Source organism: Pseudorca crassidens, chromosome 15 (assembly GCF_039906515.1).
Source record: "Pseudorca crassidens isolate mPseCra1 chromosome 15, mPseCra1.hap1, whole genome shotgun sequence".
In the NCBI taxonomy this organism is placed as follows: domain Eukaryota; kingdom Metazoa; phylum Chordata; class Mammalia; order Artiodactyla; family Delphinidae; genus Pseudorca; species Pseudorca crassidens.
The window spans coordinates 20,925,553-20,943,404 of record NC_090310.1 but is presented as its reverse complement, the minus strand read 5'-3'; the positions used below and the strand labels follow the sequence as shown (position 1 = coordinate 20,943,404).

General features: G+C 50.3%; 1 protein-coding gene across 1 annotated transcript in view; it reads left to right on the top strand.

Moving 5' to 3' along the window:
- Nucleotides 1-870: 870 nt before the first annotated feature.
- Nucleotides 871-17,852, top strand: part of HS3ST2 (heparan sulfate-glucosamine 3-sulfotransferase 2) — a 92,680-nt gene continuing 75,698 nt past the window's right edge. Inside the window, exon 1 of the mRNA XM_067706414.1 lies at nucleotides 871-1,780. Coding sequence (XP_067562515.1) covers nucleotides 1,296-1,780 — 485 coding nt within the window. The 5' untranslated portion in view covers nucleotides 871-1,295. The remainder of the gene's footprint in view (nucleotides 1,781-17,852) is intronic.

The following is a 17,852-nucleotide window of genomic DNA, read 5'->3' as shown; positions in this document are numbered from 1 at the left end:
GACGCTGTGGGACCCTGGTCAGCTCCCCGGGGAGCAGCCCACCGCTAGAGGGCGGTGGCTGAGAGGGACCCGCCCTCGGGGAGCCCGCTCCTTTGGGGCTCGCTCTTCCGCCAGGCCCAAGGAGAGGTGGGGTGACAGTGGGTGGAGATGCACGCTTCATGGGTGTGAGAGCGAGCCGCCTGGGTGTGAGTCAGCGCGCGGGGGTCCAAGGAGCTCCACGGATAGTCACGGAATCTCACTCACGCTCGGCTCCTCCGCCCATCCCGTCTAGAGCGTGTGTCCCGGTCCTGCGCCTGCGTGCGCACACCGCACGATGTCCGATTCCGGGCTCTGGGTGTCCTTTGGGTGAAACGGGGGTGGGCGGAAGAGGGAGTGTCCCTGTGGGTGTTTCTGCGCCCAGGTTAGATTTCTCTCTCCCCTCCCCGTGTGGGGTCTGGGGGTGTATCCCGCTCAGGTACGCGTGTACCTGTGTTTGTCCGTGCGTGCGTGTGTCAGTGTGGTGGGACCTGTTATCAGTGCAGGGTGCTTGCGTCGGTGCCCGGGTCTCTGTCTGGGTCTGGATGTTGGCGCAATCTCGAACCCCTGGGTGTCGGGAGGCCCTGGTGGCCGGGGTATCCAGCCTCCCGGAGGAGCAAATGCCTCGACACCTTCCCCTCACCACCCCAAGCTGGCCCGGGCTCCTTAGGGAGCTGCCTACGTGGGGAGGGCCCGGGGTGGTGTGTCCCTGGGAGGGATAGAGAGGGGGGGCCAAGGGGCTGGCCGGGTCCCCGGGCGGGGCGCGGGCTCAGGGGACCCGCGCGGCTGACGTCAGGCGACTCCTTAAATAGAGCCGGCAGCGCGCTCGGCCCCGCATTTCTCGAGGAGCCGGAACGCGGCCGGCGGCCAGCGCCACCGTCCGGCCCGCCCGCCCGCACCGCCGCGCCGCCGCCGAGCGTTCGGGGCGCCGCGGCGCGAGGATCCGGGATGGGGCTTCGGGCGCTGGGCGCGCTTCTAACCCGGCGCACGTGAGAGCCGAGGAGCGCCGGGCGCCGCCCCGCTGCCCGGAGCCCCAGAGCCCAGGACGCGGGGATGTCGGAGGCGCCGCCGCCCGTTCCCCGAGGAGACGCCGCCTCCGGGATCCCCGGGCATGGTGCGCGCCCGGGCCGGCAGCTCCCAGAGAAGACGGCGCCCCCTATGCCCGACCCCCGTGGCCCGGGCCGCGCGGCTCGAGCCCTCTAGGCGGCCGCAGGGCCCCAGCCGCTCCGCCGCCGGCGCCCCCTCGGAAACCATGACCCCCGGAGCGGGCCCATGGAGCCATGGCCTATAGGGTCCTGGGCCGTGCGGGGCCACCTCAGCCGCGGAGGGCGCGCAGGCTGCTCTTCGCCTTCACGCTCTCGCTCTCCTGCACTTACCTGTGTTACAGCCTCCTGTGCTGCTGCGACGACCTCGGCCAGAGCCGCCTCCTCGGCGCGCCTCGCTGCCTCCGCGGCCCCAGCGCGGGCGGCCAGAAACTTCTCCAGAAGTCCCGGCCCTGCGATCTGCCGGGCCCGACGCCCAGCGAGCCCAGCGCTCCCAGCGCGCCCGCCGCTGCCGCGCCTGCCCTTCGCCTCTCCGGTTCCAACCACTCCGGCTCGCCAAAGCTGGGTACCAAGCGGCTGCCCCAAGCCCTCATTGTGGGCGTGAAGAAGGGGGGCACCCGCGCCGTGCTGGAGTTTATCCGCGTGCACCCGGATGTGCGGGCCTTGGGCACCGAGCCCCACTTCTTCGACAGGAACTACGGCCGCGGGCTGGACTGGTACAGGTAAGGAGGGGAGCCCCACTCAGCGCGCCCCGGCTCCAATCGGCTCCGTCCTCTGAGCCATCTCCTGCGCTTTCGCTTCCCCTTAACCCGGCTGGCTGAGTGGGCTCCGGCTGACACGTGAGGGGGTGGGGGAACTCTAGCAGAAGGATTTATCCAGAACTTCCCAGTGATTGTGCAGACGGGCCCCGGTTTCTTGAACGGCGAAGGACAGTTGGCTCTGGAATCGCCGGAAGGGAAGGGAGATCTCTGGCCTGACCTCGGGGCGAGTTGGAGGGCTGGCTCCGTGTCCAGCGTCTGGGGTAAAGCCGAGTGCCCAGGGAAGGGTCAGCCGGGACAGGTGCTGCCTGAACACAGCCTTGTCCTGAGTCTCGCCAGATCTTTCCTGGCATTTGACGGACCCAGAGAAGGGAAAGTCCGAAGAGGGCCCCCTCGCGGCAGGGCTCTGCGCTTGGGCGAGGTCCCCGGAGTTCAGGCCGAAGGACAGGGCATCCCCTGAGGTGTGGGCATGACAAAGGTCCCTTCCGGAGTCTCAGTCTGAGCTCCAGGTATTTGCTGCTGTATCTGGCCTGAGACTCCCAGTCACTCTGACCCTGAATTAGTGTTTTTGAATAGTGGAAAGGACCCTGGATGTGAGTCTTGGCTCTGCACTTAGCTTGAGCAAATTCCTAAAATTCACTGAGCCTTGATTTTCTGGTCCATCACAAGGATCAGGAAAAGTCCCTGCCCTGTGTGCCTCTCAAGGCCTTTCTAAGCGCTCTAAAAGTGTCAAAGAGACACTTCGCACTGGGCGACGCTTCTAAACCAGCAGCCAGGGTGTGGAATTTGGAATACTTGTAGGCGCCTCAGATGAAGGCTGGCTAGGGTCATAGGGGCAACCAGTCATAGGCAGACTCCCACTGCACTGCCAGGGATGACAGTCACCCAAGCTGGTGGTGTCTGGGAATAGCCTGAAACTTCTGGAAGGTAGTTGCCTCCACTGTTCAATGCCCATTTCCCTCCCAAGCCCTATATGGTGCTGAAGTGTAGGACTGGCCCATGTGTGGGCTGAGCAGGGCATCCCTGGGGGTGGTGTAATGTATGTGGTCCCCATAAAACCTGGGTCACAAATTTCTCACCATTTGCCTGACCCCTTGAAGACTTGCTAGAAATGTCTGCCTAGTAATGGAACTGGGGAGGGGTAACATGGTAGCTGACACAGTAGCTGAGGCTATTCTTTAAAAATTTTATTAAAGTAAACCCTCTAGGGAGTAGAAAGTCATAAGCATATTGGATAAAGGACAACTTCATTAGAAGGAGGACCCCACTGGGCTCATAATAAGGACCCTGGATTTGTAAGAATCGGGGCAACAGGGCCAACGTATCCCCTTTGCCAGGGAGCCCTGGCCTGCAGTGGTCATGGCTTATGGGACCAGGGGTGGGACATGCCCCTTCCTCAGGAAGCAGACACACAGTCCATCTCCAGTGGAGTGCAGCAAGGGCACAGCTGGTCTGGGGGTGGCCCCAGCACCTTTATGCTGGCTCTATGGAATAGGGAGGGTGGCACAGAATGGCAGGTCTGGTGCTTTCCAAGCTGTGACCCACCCCCAGGCATCCCATCTGGGTGTACGAAGTATTTGAGGACAGCGTCTGAGCCAGACCGTGGGGTGAGAGAGGCAAACACATCTAACAGCAGAGCACGATGTGGGTCAGCCCTGGCCATACTCTAATACACAGCAGGGTTTCCTCGATGGAAAATCTAAAGATCATTATGAACCCCTTCGCCAAAGTGCAGTGCCTTTTAAGTGCAAAATAGCAAAATTGTGAGCATTGGCTTTTATGGCCCTCCACTAAACACCTATTCCCCGCACCCAGCCCCTGCACTCCCTCGTCTGTGCTCTGCCACCAAACACCATACCTCAGGCTTCCTTCTCGGAGCCTGTGTCATTCAGGGATGGCTGCTTTTTATTTTTAACCTTGGCATGTGTGATTCTAAGCCAGCTTAGCTGTGAACCTTAGAGATGGGAGCCGTGCCTTTTTTTTTTTTTTTTTTTTTTTTTTTTTTATATAGCACATTTGGATTCTGCTAAAATTCTCAACTGAGTCTTGGTAGGTTTTATTTAACATCAAGCATGCTGACAGCTCCACTTCTCTCTCTACTACCCCCCACTTCCCAGGGTCTGTCTTACCGTCCCTTTCTCCCTTTGTATTTCCGAAAGAACATTTGGCCTGTAGGTCTGGTGGTAACAGCCCCATCCCCGTCACTTCCCCAGGAAGGCTAGGAGCCTCTAGCATCAGGAGGGGCTGTGTGATCTGTGCTTATTTGGGTTGCAAATCCACACCCCCAGAGCCCAGGGTTTCGGGTGTGGATGGTCATTTCTGCCTAAGGTAATACTGCCCCATTTGGATGCTGTTTCCAGAACATTTCTCTGTATGTGTTTTACTCTTTATTATCACTCAAGTAATATGCATTAGTTGCAGAAGTGATGGGGATAGATGGTTTTCTTTAAAACCCATGCTCTCACTTTATTCCTGAATTCCATGACTTAGGACGGCAGGTGGTAAGATGCTTCTCTCTCTGCCTGTTGCCCTTATCATTTCACAGATGTGAAAACTGCAACCCAAAAAGAGAGCATCTGGAATGAGACCCAAAGCAAGCTGATGAAATTTAGGCCCAAAAGTCATTGGCATGCACTGTCCCACCAAGATTTACACATACACGCTGTGTGTGTGTGTGTGTGTGTGTGTGTGTGTGTGTGTGTGTGTGAGAGCTCATGCGTGTGTGCATTTCCAGCCAAGTACTCTAACCAGTGTTCTACACAGCTTGCCACCATAAAGCCAGTGTCCACTGGGTAGACATGGCCAAAGAGCCCTTGCACCTATTGTAGGGGACTGTGTTTTCCAAAGGTAGAGTTGCAGAGTTGCAGGCAGTGGATCTCATTATGATCTGCCCACCTTGAAGCCCCTGGGGATAACCTCCCAGGTCTGGAGGCCCCAGTCAGGTAGACAATGGAAAAATCAAAAGGAGAGACTTCTTTCTGTGAGTAAGTGGAGATAAACCAGGAGGTGACAAACGGTGCCTGAAGGCAAAATGAAACATCCAGAGAGGCACCATTGGCCAGAGACCAGGAGACAGAATCTGCTCCTTCCTTACCCCCAGCCTGAACTCTCTCTTGGAACTAGCCCAGTTCTGGCCACCCTAGGAAGGCCCATCACTGAAGCTTACCTCACCCCTGTACCTGGCTAGCTTCCCCTCTCCCAACTTGCTCCACACACAGAAGGGTCCTGGCCTTAAGTTCTGCTTTCAGCAGCTGGGTGTGCAGGGTGGGGTCGGCTAGCTGCTTGGACAGGGAGGCAGGGTGAGACCATGCTACCAAGGGACCCAGGATAGGACCTGCTGTCAGAAGGCAGGAGATAGTCCCCTATGCTGGGTAATTGGAAACAGAGTCCTGGCTTCCTCGTCATAGGATGGCGCCTGTGGTAACTATCACAGAAGGTTGTTTTGAAGAATGAATGAAACCCTGTATATGAAAGTGCCCTGGAAAATTCCCTGGTGTATAAAGATAAGACAGTAATGTTATCACTGTTATCGCTATTACTACTACTACTTCACTAACACTCCTTTTACCACCATCAGTACTATTAGTATTAAAACTATCAGTTTCTTTCCCCACTGCTGTTACTACATGGGGCTGAGGAATTAATTAATTGCTGGAAAAGTAGTTTCATGAACGCCTGGGAGGGGTCCTGGCCTTAAGTTCTGCTTTCAGCTCTGCTTTAATTGTCCTTTTTCCCCTCCCTCCCTTTCTTCTCTCCTTCCTCCTGCATTGGTAAAAAGTCACTTCTCATTTCTGGCTGTCAGTTTGCTCACCTTTAAAATGAGAATGATATCTGACAATGTATGTGAAAATGCTTCTCCCAATCTAAGGTTGTATTCGGGATGCATCAGAGGTTGAGTATGAGACAGAGTATTCAGGGCCTTCATCTTTCATAAAGAGACATAAGTTGTGCATTGTCCGGTAGTTTTTAAAGTCTTAGGGGAACCTGAATTTTGTGTAAAGTGTCCTCCGTTTTGCTAGTTTTCAGCGACTGGGGTTGGGGGGCGCCAGTGTGAAGACGAAGTGAATCTTCTCTAAATGCATTGAAATGCCAACAAGAGCAAGTTAATATGTGATCATTGACTCTGTGCTCTGGTGTCAAAATTGTGATAGATGAGCCTGTTCTGTAAATTTTAGACTCCACAAGTCTGGTTATTTATTTGTTCAGTGGCAGTGTTGTTCTGCGGATGGTGTAAGGCAAAGAAGACATAGCATTTGCCCTAGAGGCAATAGTCTAAGTGAGAAAGAGAATTAAAAGCACAGAATAAGGTCTATCACCCTATCCAGCTCATTTCAATCAAGAAATCAAATTTCAAGAACAAAGCCAAACTCTAGAAAGGCAAACTTTAAGAAGAAATAAAACCAAAGGCAGGAGGCAGGGGAAGTAATGAATGTGGAAGGCTTTACCACCTTTAACAAACTGATGGACACATGGCACAGATGGACCCATGCTTGCCGTGTGCACAGATGTGTGTGCACGCACAGCTCACACGTGGGCACCCGCACACACAATTCCAGTGTCTGTGCAGACACGTCTTCATAAGGAGTTTTCCTGCTTCTGTCCAGGAGGATGTCACACAGGCTGATTAAATGGACCCGCTGAGTCCATAAATCCTCTGTCCGCCTTGTAGGTCTCTGTCAGCCTCGCAGCAGCTGGAGATATAGTAGTTAGTTCCAGCGCATGTACAGTTCTTGTCAGGCACCGAGGAACATTCAGGATGGGCAAGAAGGACTGTCATCGCTCAAGGAGGCTTTTTGAAGCCTGGCTTGGCTTCCCCCTAGAGCTGGGTGGGACAGTGGAAGAGCTTGGAATGAAGACTGGGCTTTCCCCATGGCCTTTGGTATGTGGCTATCTAGGGGGGAAAGACCCGGACCAGCCCCAGTGCTATTCAACCGGCACACATTGTTACATCTGTTTTGGATGTTAAACTATTACATAGATTCTAAGAAGCACATTTTCTCTTTCACCTTTTAAGATCTCTGAAATTAGGATGTGTCTAATGATTGATGGGGTCTTAAGTCCTTGAGATACGATGTTTCCATATTGGATGGAAACTCTCTCCCCCAGAGATGCCCTCTGCTCTGGAAACTCACTGGACCTTACAAAGGGCCAGCAACTAGGTGGCAAATGCCCGGCCCAGCAGGGAGCCCCTAAGACCCTGCTTGTCTCTGCAGCCAGCAGGGGTCTCTTCTGATTGGTGAAGGAGCTGTACCCATTTTAGATTTTTGATTGTTACCCGTGCCATTTCCTATCCTGAAATGAGGGGAAGTGTGGGTTGACAGCCACCACGAGACAACAAGGTGCTCTGGAGGTCATGTTCTTCACGGGCTGCTGTTCTGCCCAGATATTTGGAGTCATATCCCAAGAGTCCCTAACAGGTTCAGGGCATGCTTGATGCCCAACAGGTGCTGTTACCCGCAGGGCTTGCTTCTGTTCCATGCATCTGGCGTGCAGGACTGTAGAATAGTTTTCTTATCGTTGGTTAGACCTCCACGCATCATTCCTGAATGATTGAGAGACCGAGTGGGCGGGGCGAGGGCGGAAGCACACAGCTTCGAATTCAGATCGCCTGAAATGAGTGCCCTTGGAGGGCACGCCCTCGGCCGCGGGTCTGGGGCGGGTAGGTAAGCTCGCTGGCTGTGAGTCAGGCTGGAGGGCGTTTGCAAGGTCACGCAGTCTACCTAAACCTGTGGGACTCTCTCTCCCCTCCAGAACTAACCCCAGGGCGGGTTAGTCCATTTATTTGTCAAACGCCTACCATTTGCCGGAATCAGTGCCGAGCTGCTGTAGACCGGCTCTGCTGCCACTGTGTTCTCCTAGTGGGCTGCGCGGATGGGCTGTAGTCCATGGGCAGCTGGATGAGGTGGGTGAAAGCCACAGTGATGGAAATAACTTAGCATTTCAGAGGTAATTGCTGCCTGTCGAGCTCCACAGCTGGGCTGTTGGTCCGATGCTTCTCTCACGGGGCTTCCTCAGAGGATAACGGCATAGAGAGAGAGGGGGGCAAGGGGTTACTACTGAGCGTGTGCTTCCAAGGAACTTGGGCCAGATGGACTGGTTGGGTTACCTGGGCTTGAGCATCACATGATTTCCCGGACACAAGTCCACTGAGAGTGGCTTCCCAAGCTCAGAAATCAGCGGCGTTCATTGTGATTCCATCTCAGTGCTTGTGGCCGCCGGCTCCCATGAGTGAGAAACCCAGGGTGTCTGCTCTGGGTGGAGGCCCAAGGACCTCTCCCTGCTGTTCTCAGAGAGGCAGCATCACGCCCACATCTTCGGAGGGTAGCATTTTCCAGGCTTCAGTCATTTTTGTACCGCCTCATATTTGCCAAAACCTGGCATGACCTCTACTATTATTTTCTTAATAATTTGTATGTTTATGTTAACATTTTAAAATTATATTTTTTATAAAGCACTGGGTTGATTTTTCTGCAGTGTGTACATTTTAGAATAGATAATATGTTCCCATAGTGCAGACTTCAAAAGTGACAAAGGATATTCAATGAAAACCATTCTGCTCCTTCCCACTCTGTCTCCACCACGCAGTTCCTCTTCCCAGCAGTCACGGGATCCGTTTTTGTGTGTCCTTCTAGAGATGTGCTGTGCCCTTGTAAACCTAACACCCGTTATGCAAATGTAGTCAAAACACATATTTTTAGGGCTTCCCTGGTGGCGCAGTGGTTGAGAGTCCGCCTGTCGATGCAGGGGACGTGGGTTCGTGCCCCGGTCCGGGAAGATCCCACATGCCGCGGAGCGGCTAGGCCCGTGAGCCATGGCTGCTGAGCCTGTGCTCCGCAACGGGAGAGGCCGCAGCAGTGAGAGGCCTGCGTACCGCAAAAACCAAAAACAAAAACATATTTTTAGAAAACAACTTTATTTGAAAACCACCTTAAATGGAAAACCAGCATCACTTGCCATAATTAGAAAGTAATTGTAAAAATAAGTAGATTGAAAACAAACAGTGCTATTGAATTTTTGCTACTGAAAGTGGCTAGAATGTTCCAAGCCTGTAGCCTGCTCTATCTTTGTTTAAAAGAGGACGTCAGGGGATACTAAGAAGAGCAGTTAAAGAAATACTAATATCAATGTGAAACATTTCTCCTTAATGTAATCAGAAGGAATGAAAGTGAAGTGGAAAAGATAATAAATTTTCTCCCCAGTAGGTCTAATGTAGTATCTAAAATTACTGAGATGAGCTATGCGACAACATCATAGGAAACACTACTAGTCTGCAGAAAATCCAGTGTAAGTAAATCCAGTGATGTGTCTAGCGTTCAGATTCCTTTGATGTGTTAATGATTGGAAGAGACAAGCCAAAGGAAAACTCAGCACAAGTATGAGCATTCAGAAAGTATTGGTGCTTGCAATATTTACAAAGTAGTCTAGCCTTCAGAAGAACAGGATTCCCTGAATAAAGGGCATAGCAGGTATTAAAAGAACAAAAATCCCACAAGTTTACTGTTGGTTTCATCACCGCTTTTGCTGGTGGAGAATCAGCGGTCTCCCCCATGGATATCGTATCTCCATAGGTCGTTACATACCTGCAGGCATCAGTGTTACAAAAGTCAGAAGTAAAGTTGTTTCCACTAGGGACTTGGCAACTTATGTGAAAGGGGCTCAGAGCTTTTTTCTGTTTTTTGTTTTTAAAATTTTGAGGCTCATCTGAGAGAGGATGTCTTTTTGAAATCTCAGGATGCAAAGTCCTTTTTTTTTCCCCACTGCGATGCATGATGTGAGGCTTAAACATAACGGCAGGGCAGGGTGTCACTCTTGCTTTCTCAGACAGTTTGATCTCACTGTATAAAGAGGGGAAGACAATGTCATATCTTTGTAAATAGTTTTTAGCTGCATAAAAGGAGCTCCGATGGGAAAAATTGTCCTTGGGACTTACCAAATGTTCTCAGCAGAACCCATTTAGAGGGTGTCTGTGATAGCAGGGCTCCCCAAGCTTGCCTTCAGATGGGTAAGTAGTCATCAACCCTGATGAGGTGGTGGCTTCCTGCTCACTCAGGGCCCCCGGGTCTTGGTGCTCACTGCAGGTAATGGAATCCCAGACCCACCCTAGGCCTGGTGGAAAAAAGAGCTGGCATTCAAGCAGTGCCTCAGGGAACACCGGAAAGAGGGAAGGAGGGCAGCCCTGAGTTCATGGATGAGATGAACTCAAAATAGAGATCAGAAGACCGTTTCAGCACAGTGATTAAAAGCTCGGGCTCTTGAATCAGAATGAACGAGTTGGAATCCTGGTTCTACCACAGTGTCAGTCCACCAACAAGTACCCCAGTTCTATCTGCACATGGGGACCAACCCTCTTGCCTACATGTAGGACTGAACGAGTGATATCATGTAAAAGTGCTCAGAAAATTTCTAGCATGTGGAAGGTGTCCAACAAGTGTTGGCTGTCATTATCGGTCGTTGATTTTCTCGTCATTCCTTTACTGAGCTAAGTGCTAAGAACCTGAAGGTGAATAAGACACAGGTCCTGCTCCTGAGTTCCTCCCAGTTTGATGGGTTATGAAATGTTCATGGGACGTTTTTACGCAAGTCAGAGCTGATGATAGGAACCGTAACAGAGATGCAAGCAGAGCTATTGTAGCATGGCGGGGAGACAAAATCCGATTGGGGGAATTTGGGAAGGCTTTCTGGAGGAGATAGTATGTTATTTGGGTCTCAATGGGCAGATGGGATTTTTGCAGGAGGCGGGTGAAAGGGGTGGCCCTATAGGGATTCTGTTTCTAAATACATTCATTGCACAATTTCACCTCTGATTACAGTCAAATCAAAAAATAAAGTTTTTTCAAATCACTTTAGTTCTGCATGCATTTATTGACTACCTACTGTATGCCAGGCACTGTGTTAAGTCCTAGAAAAATTAAGATACAAAAGGACTCTCCTTTAAAGAATTGAAGGGGCAGACAAATCCAATAACAAGATATGCTGAGAGAGAAAATACTCCTGGCATATGGGGTCACAGGAGGGACCCCCACTCAGGGTGGGTCGGAGAGACTTTCCAGGGAGCTGATGCCTAAGCTTTAGGACATGTGCAGTGGCTGTTTCCTCCGCCTGAATCACTCTTCCCCCAGAGCATCCCTAGATCTGGCTGCTTCTCATCGTGCAGGTTCCAGCTCACATGTCACCTTGAAGACGCCTTCCTTAGCTACCCAGTCTAAGCTGACTCACCTTCCTCATTACCCTCTATCTCTTGTCTCCCCCTTGGTTTATTTACTTTTTACTTCTTATTGCAATTTGAAATGATCTTGTTCATTTTTCTTTTTACTCACCGTCTCCCCCACCAGACCGAAAACTCCGGGACAGGAGGGATCTTGTCTGTCTTGTGCATGGTTGTGTCCCCTGAGCTCAGAGTGGTGCCTGGCACACAGTAGGTGCTTAATAAATAGTCGTTGAGTGACTATGCTTAGGTGTACAGGATGACTAGGAATTGGTGAGTCTGTCCCAAGGCTACAGGCTGGCCCCAGCCTTTCATTAGGCTTTTCACACGTGGGTCTCGGGAGGCTGGGCGAGAGAGTGCAGGGTGCGGTGCTGGTGACTCAGCCACCACTTCAACAGATATTTAGTGAGCATCTGCTCCATGCCAGGTACTGTTATAGTCCCCGGGGAGAGAGCAGTTAAAAAAAAAAGCAGACAAAAATCCCTGCTCCTGTGGTGCTTACTTTCTATGGGGTGGGAAGGAGATGGTCAATAAAGAAGTAAGTAAATTATATCTATGTCCGATGGTGACAGGTGCTGTGGGAAAGCATAGGGAAGGAGGATGGAGAGAGCTCGGTGGGCAGGGAGGGGGGCACCGCGATTCTAGATGGGGTGTTTTCGGGAAGGCCTTACAGAGAAGGTGACGTTGGAGTAAAGACCTGAAGGAGGTGAAGGAGCAAAGCATGTGTGATCTGAGCGAAGAGCACTGTAGGCAGAGGGAAAAGAAATGCAGAGGCTCTGAGGACAGCAGGGTCTCTGGTGTGACTGAGGGAAATCTAGGGGCAAAATGGCTGGAGTGGCCACAGCAAGGAGGTGAGTTATGGGAAGTCAGTTCAGAGAGGTGGCCAGGCCCCCATTCAGATCCATGAAGGGCATTGCAAGAATTTTTTTTTATGATTTATTACTTTTTTAAAAAGTCTATGCTGTGTCATGTACCAGTGAAAACTGAGAGATCAAAAATGCTCCCCTCTCACTTTTAGAGTTGAAGAAACTGGTCTTCTCAGAGACTCAAAGATTTGACCAAAGCCATCTGGCTGGGAAGCAGCAGAACTGGGACTTTTGTTCGTTTCAAACAAAATGAAGACCCGTAGTATAGATACATAAAGCACGATTTTCAATCCTGCATTCTCTGCCTAATATTCCATCATTAAGATGTTCCCACCCCATTAAATATTTCCAAACCTTGATTTCAGTGTCTGGGTCTCATTCTATCATGTGGTCCCGTGGAGCACTTACCCGTTCCCCTCTTCTTGGACATTTAGTTGCTGATCCCCCATTTTTTTTTTTTTCTATTTAAGTAACTCTCCATTGCCTAGATCTCTAATTCTTTCTTTAGCATAGAGTCCTAGAAGTGAAATTACTAGGTCACAGTGAAGAACTTTTTTAAAGGCTCGAGGTACATACTGCCAAAATGGTCTCCAAAACACTGCAAGCATTTTGGCTTCTCCTCTGAGCGAGTGGGGAGATATATTGGATGGTTTGGAGCTAAGGAGTCATATGATCTGACTTATATTTTAAAAGGATCTCTTGGGCTGCTTGACGGAAGCAGGGAAACTGATTAGGAGGCTTTTGCAGTGGTAACGGTGGAGGTGTGAGAGGTGGGCAGGTGCTGCGTACCTTCTGAAGGTACAGTTGCAGGTTGTGCGGATGGATTCATAGGGACCAGGTACGAGAGGGGAGTCAGGGAAGATGCTGGTGTGATGATGACATCTCTTAAGGGCTTGCTGTCTTTCAGACCCTTCCAAGTGACAGCAGGCTGGGGTCTGAACCTAACATACTTCCCAATACAGCCCCTGGCTTGACGGGCCAAGCCTCTACGTGTAGGTATCCTTGAACTAGCCAAAGAAAGGAATGTCACGTTCTACTGTAGCTTGGAGGCAGCAGGGCCCCCCCCCAAATTGGTGAGAGATGGCAGAGTCCCTCTTTCTGGAGGTCTTTGAGGCCCTTTTTATAAATGCAGTGTTCTTAGGTAACCTCTTGAGATTTTTGAAGATTGAATTAGCTTTGCTCCAACCCAGAAAAGGCATGTGTCACTCAGTGTGTGTATCACCCAGCTTCTCACTCTTGTCCCAGCCTCATAAACATGCCTGGCAAGGGAGCTGCCTTGATGGCGTGCTAGATTTAGGGGGCTGACGTGTGGTTTCTTTCAAACAGAATCGAACACCATGATGCCTTCCCCCAAGGTAATCGGGACCTGAATCTCCCCACCTTCGCCAGAGCTGCTGGAGCATGAGGAAATGTCCTCTGCCTCGACAGCCTCTTTGCAGTGCATTTCTGCTTTGATGGTTTTAATGAAGGTATGAAATCATCCGACAGCTTTCATTTTGCTCAAGTGAGATGGCTTAAAGTGGAGGTAGCATTTCCCAGGATCGAGCCCCATTTTTAGAAGTGGCTGGTTAAACTCTCTACAGTTTATGGCCACTTCTGGCTGAAACAGTGTGGGATCTGAATTATTAATTCTGTGAGAAATGAGTTAAGTCACTGCAAAGCTCTGTGGTGGCAAAATCCCTACTACTTTGAGGCCTCTTTCTCCTATTTTCTCCTATTTTCTCTAGCACGAACATCTCCGTTAACCAAGAAATTCTTGGGCAACTTGGCCAGATCTCTGTCTGACCGTCATTTTGTCAGGAGGGAAAGAATTTGACTTAATTCGATTGTTCTTTCCTACCAAGGATGACAAGGAGGAAATAGGCACAAAGACTCTGAGAGGTACTTATTTCAAAGCTATTTTTTATAGGTACTCAAACTTGGACATGATTCAAATGTCAACTGTGCAAGCAAGGTCATCTCTAAAACATGAACCTCTGAGCACCTCTACCCAGTCCAGGTGGCTGGTGCCCAGGGAAGTGTGTAGAAGGATGGAGAGCTCTGAGCTGCTCTGATTATGGCACTGGGAGCTGGGGGTGGTGACCCAGCTGCAGAGAGCTCCCATCCCCTGGAGAAGCAGTTTGGAGCAGTGATGGCATCGCAGACTCAACATCCTATAGGGACTCTGTGGGCATGTATGTGAAGAAATGAAATTGGCTGTGGGGCATTAAGGGGTGGGGGGACACTTGTCCCAGTAGTCAGTCCCTAACAGACTTTTCTTGCCATCCTATATTGCCAGATCTTCTAGGTGTTTTGTTTTTTTTTTTAGAAGAAAGCTTGAAATATGGCATTTTTAAAAAATGTGAACTCTCGATTTATAATTGTGTTTTACTGATTCACACCTTTTATAGAACCCTTGTGGACCGAACAGAACATGTTTGTGGGCTGGATGCTACCCATAAGCTGTCCTCTCATCACCCTGAGAGGGTGGGCCTTAGATGCAGGCTGGACGGCTTTCTAATCCTGCCTCTGCCACGTGATCGTTGTGGGGTTAGCTGCTACCTTCTTAAGCTTTGGTTTCTCCTCTATAAGATAAGGATATCAAGCATCCCTACCTGCTAGGTTGTTGTAGTGATTCAATGTCATAAGTACGTGTTAGATCTTATTACCGTTGAGGGTCCCCCTTCCTGGATTGTGCTTGGACGAGATATGACCATCACTAAGCTGATGGGAATGCCTGGAAGACAAAAGGCATAATGTGGATCTTTGTCAAGGTGAGGAAAGCTGGGACCTTATCTGTTGGGCCGATGGGGAGGAGAAGAATCTGGAGCCAGGATGACCCGAGGTTGGAGAAACCCATTTGGTTGTAGAACCAACCCCCAGGGAGGGAGCCAGCAATCCCCACTGCTTCTTATTGTCATTCTTGTACATGCTCACAGAGTCCCTGAGGATTTTGAGTTTGTGATGCCACCACTGCTCTAAACTGCTTCTCCAGGGGATAGAAATCCTCTGCAGCTGGGTCACTGTCCCCAGCCCATGGTACCATATTCAGAGCAGCTCAGAGCTCTCCATTCTTCTACACGTTTCCTTTGGCTTGTGCGGAGATGCTCAGAGATTCATGTTTTAGAGATGACCTAGCTTGCACAGGATGTGAGAGCCTCTCTGATTGGGTGGTTTGGTGCAGATAGAAGTCAAACCTGGAGAGTGAGGTCTTGGTTGCAAGGAGAGGCTAAGGGATGGGCAGGGGTGGACCATAAAGATCATTCTGGAAAGACTTCTCTCCAGCCTAGTTGGCACCTGCAGAACGACAGGAGAACATTGGGACGGTGGTGCAGAGGAGCCTGGAGGGAGAAGGGTGTGATGGAGAAGAGAAGGCAGCCACCCCTCAGGAGGATGAACTGTGTCATTTCTGACACAATTCCCTTTAAAGCCAAGCAGAGCTTTGATGTGGAGAGAGCTCCACTGGGTTGGTTGAATGATGAGTATTGAGAGTCTGTGTGTGTGAACCATTGGTGGAAGAGCTAGGCAATCATCCAGGTTTGTCTTGCCTCTGGGGTAATCTGTCAACAAGCTTCTCCGATCACACAGTCAGCAAAGTTCTGTCTAAAATCTGACACATTGTTTCCCAATCTTCAGTCGTTCGGATGCCATCTACACATACTTTTATAACCTTTACATGGTGTTAAAGTCCACTCATAATTTTTGCTTTAACCTATTTACTTAAGCATGAAACTTTATATCACTATCTTAAATGAGAATCATCACTTGCCAGAAACAGGTCATAGAAACCAAGGCAGTAAAAACCAAACAATGCAATTAGACTCCAGCCGGATACTGTTGCCTGTGCCACTCTGCCTGAGGCAGCCTCTTTTTTCTGTTAAAGAGAGAGACCAAACTGTGTTAGGGAGGGGCTTCCCGCTTCCCTGGTGGCGCAGTGGTTGAGAGTCCGCCGGCCGCTGCAGGGGACACAGGTTCGTGCCCCGGTCCGGGAAGATCCCACGTGCCGCAGAGCAGCTAGGCCCACGAGCCATGGCCGCTGAGCCTGCGTGAGCCATGGCCGCTGAGCCTGCGCGTCCGGAGGCTGTGCTCCGCAATGGGAGAGGCCACAACAGTGAGAGGCCTGCATACCGCAAAAAAAAAAAAAAAAAAAATCTGTTAGGGAGGTGTTAACATCATAGCACCTAAGACTTTCTCCATGACGTAATCAGAAGATTTGAATAGAATGAAAAAGGAAAGATGATTATTATGTAATCATGTGATTAGGTGGCATTTAAAGGCATGTCTACGTGCCCCCCAAATATTTTTTTAACCAGTAGTGGTACATATCTCACACTTTGGGAAATGCTGACCTACCCACCTGGATCCCTCTCGCTTTGATGTCACTGTATTATTTTATCATACTTGGTTGTCATGGTCCATCAGCAGCTTGGGAGGGACTGGCTGACATTACAAAGTCTGGGTGGTTAAAAAAACTGTGATTTCAATTTAAATTGCAAATTGATGGGGCATCATGGGAAAAGCAAATACAGACGTGAAGAACAGAAGGAAAAGATCCAGCTATGTAGTATTTTTAGATCTTTTTCTCTGGACCGATTTTGTATAATTTTTTTCTGGACTCTGGGTTTGATAAGACCAATTACCTGAGGGCTACCCAAAGTTTCTTGACAATTCCAACCTAAATGGCCTATGTAAAATCTTTATTTACTGTTCCTTAAAGCAAAAAACAAACAACAAAAACTGTGACTTGGATGAAGCTCTAAGGCATTATGCCGAGTGAGAGAAAGGTTACGTACTGTATGGTTCCGTTTACATGACACTCTCAAACCGGCAAAACTAAAATGGTGGAGAAGAAATCAGTGCTTGCCAGGGTTTAAGGCAGGGGGAGGGTGTGAATATAAAGAGGCAGACGAGGGAATGTGCGGCAGGTGCGCGGTGGGGAGTGAAACCCTTCTGTGTCGTGATTGTCGTGGTGATCACATGAGTCTGTACATGTGTTAAAATTCATAGTGCTTAACACTAATAAAAGTCTATTTTCCTGTGTAATACTTTTAAAGATAAAATTAAAAAATAAAGCTTTATTTTTAAAATATCCATGATTGTAGAACTCGGCTACTGAAGGGCCATCTTATATCCCTAATTCTTTTTTTTTTTTTTTGCGGTACGCGCACTGTTGTGGCCTCTCCCATTGCAGAGCACAGGCTCCGGACGTGCAGGCTCAGCGACCATGGCTCACGGGCCCAGCCACTCCGTGGCATGTGGGATCCTCCCGGATCAGGGCACGAACCCACGTCCCCTGCATTGGCAGGCGGACTCTCAACCACTGCGCCACCAGGGAAGCCCCCTAATTCTTAATTATCAAAGCGAACTAGCTCCCATGTTTTTGGAGTTCACAAGCCTACCTTCCGTCTTTGTTATGAGTCTGAATCAAGAATGTGGGTAGCCTTTAAATCTTCCCCACCCCACACCCACCTTTCTGAACGATGCTGGGGTCTGATGCAAAGGTTGGGTTTCCATTGTGGTCTGAGGCCTTGGTGGCCAGTGCAGATGTCCAGCCAGGCCTCCACCTAAAGGTCTGAGGTCAGGACATGGAGGAGGCAGCAGTGCAAAATGCATCTCATAATCAGAGTGCCTGTTGCTGGATGAGAAGGTTTGGCTGAGGTCCTGGGGAGAGTTGGCGGGGCATGTGCGATGGGGAAAAATGGATCACAAACCACAGAGGAAGAGGTATCCAAGGATTTCCCCCTCAGAACAAACCCATTCACACTCTACCAACAGCAGGTCTGACCACCTGAGCACCAGACAGCCTAAGGACAGAGACAGAAGCCTCCCCCGCTCCCCACTCCCTCCGTCCCGAGCCAACTCAGCAGGGACAAAAAGCTTCCCTAGGCACCTTCTCCTGCCAGAGCACCCCCAGAGCTGGACTGGAGATGCCCACAGCTCCCTCCTCTCAGTACTTGGTGAAGAACCCATGCTTCCCAGAGCCCCA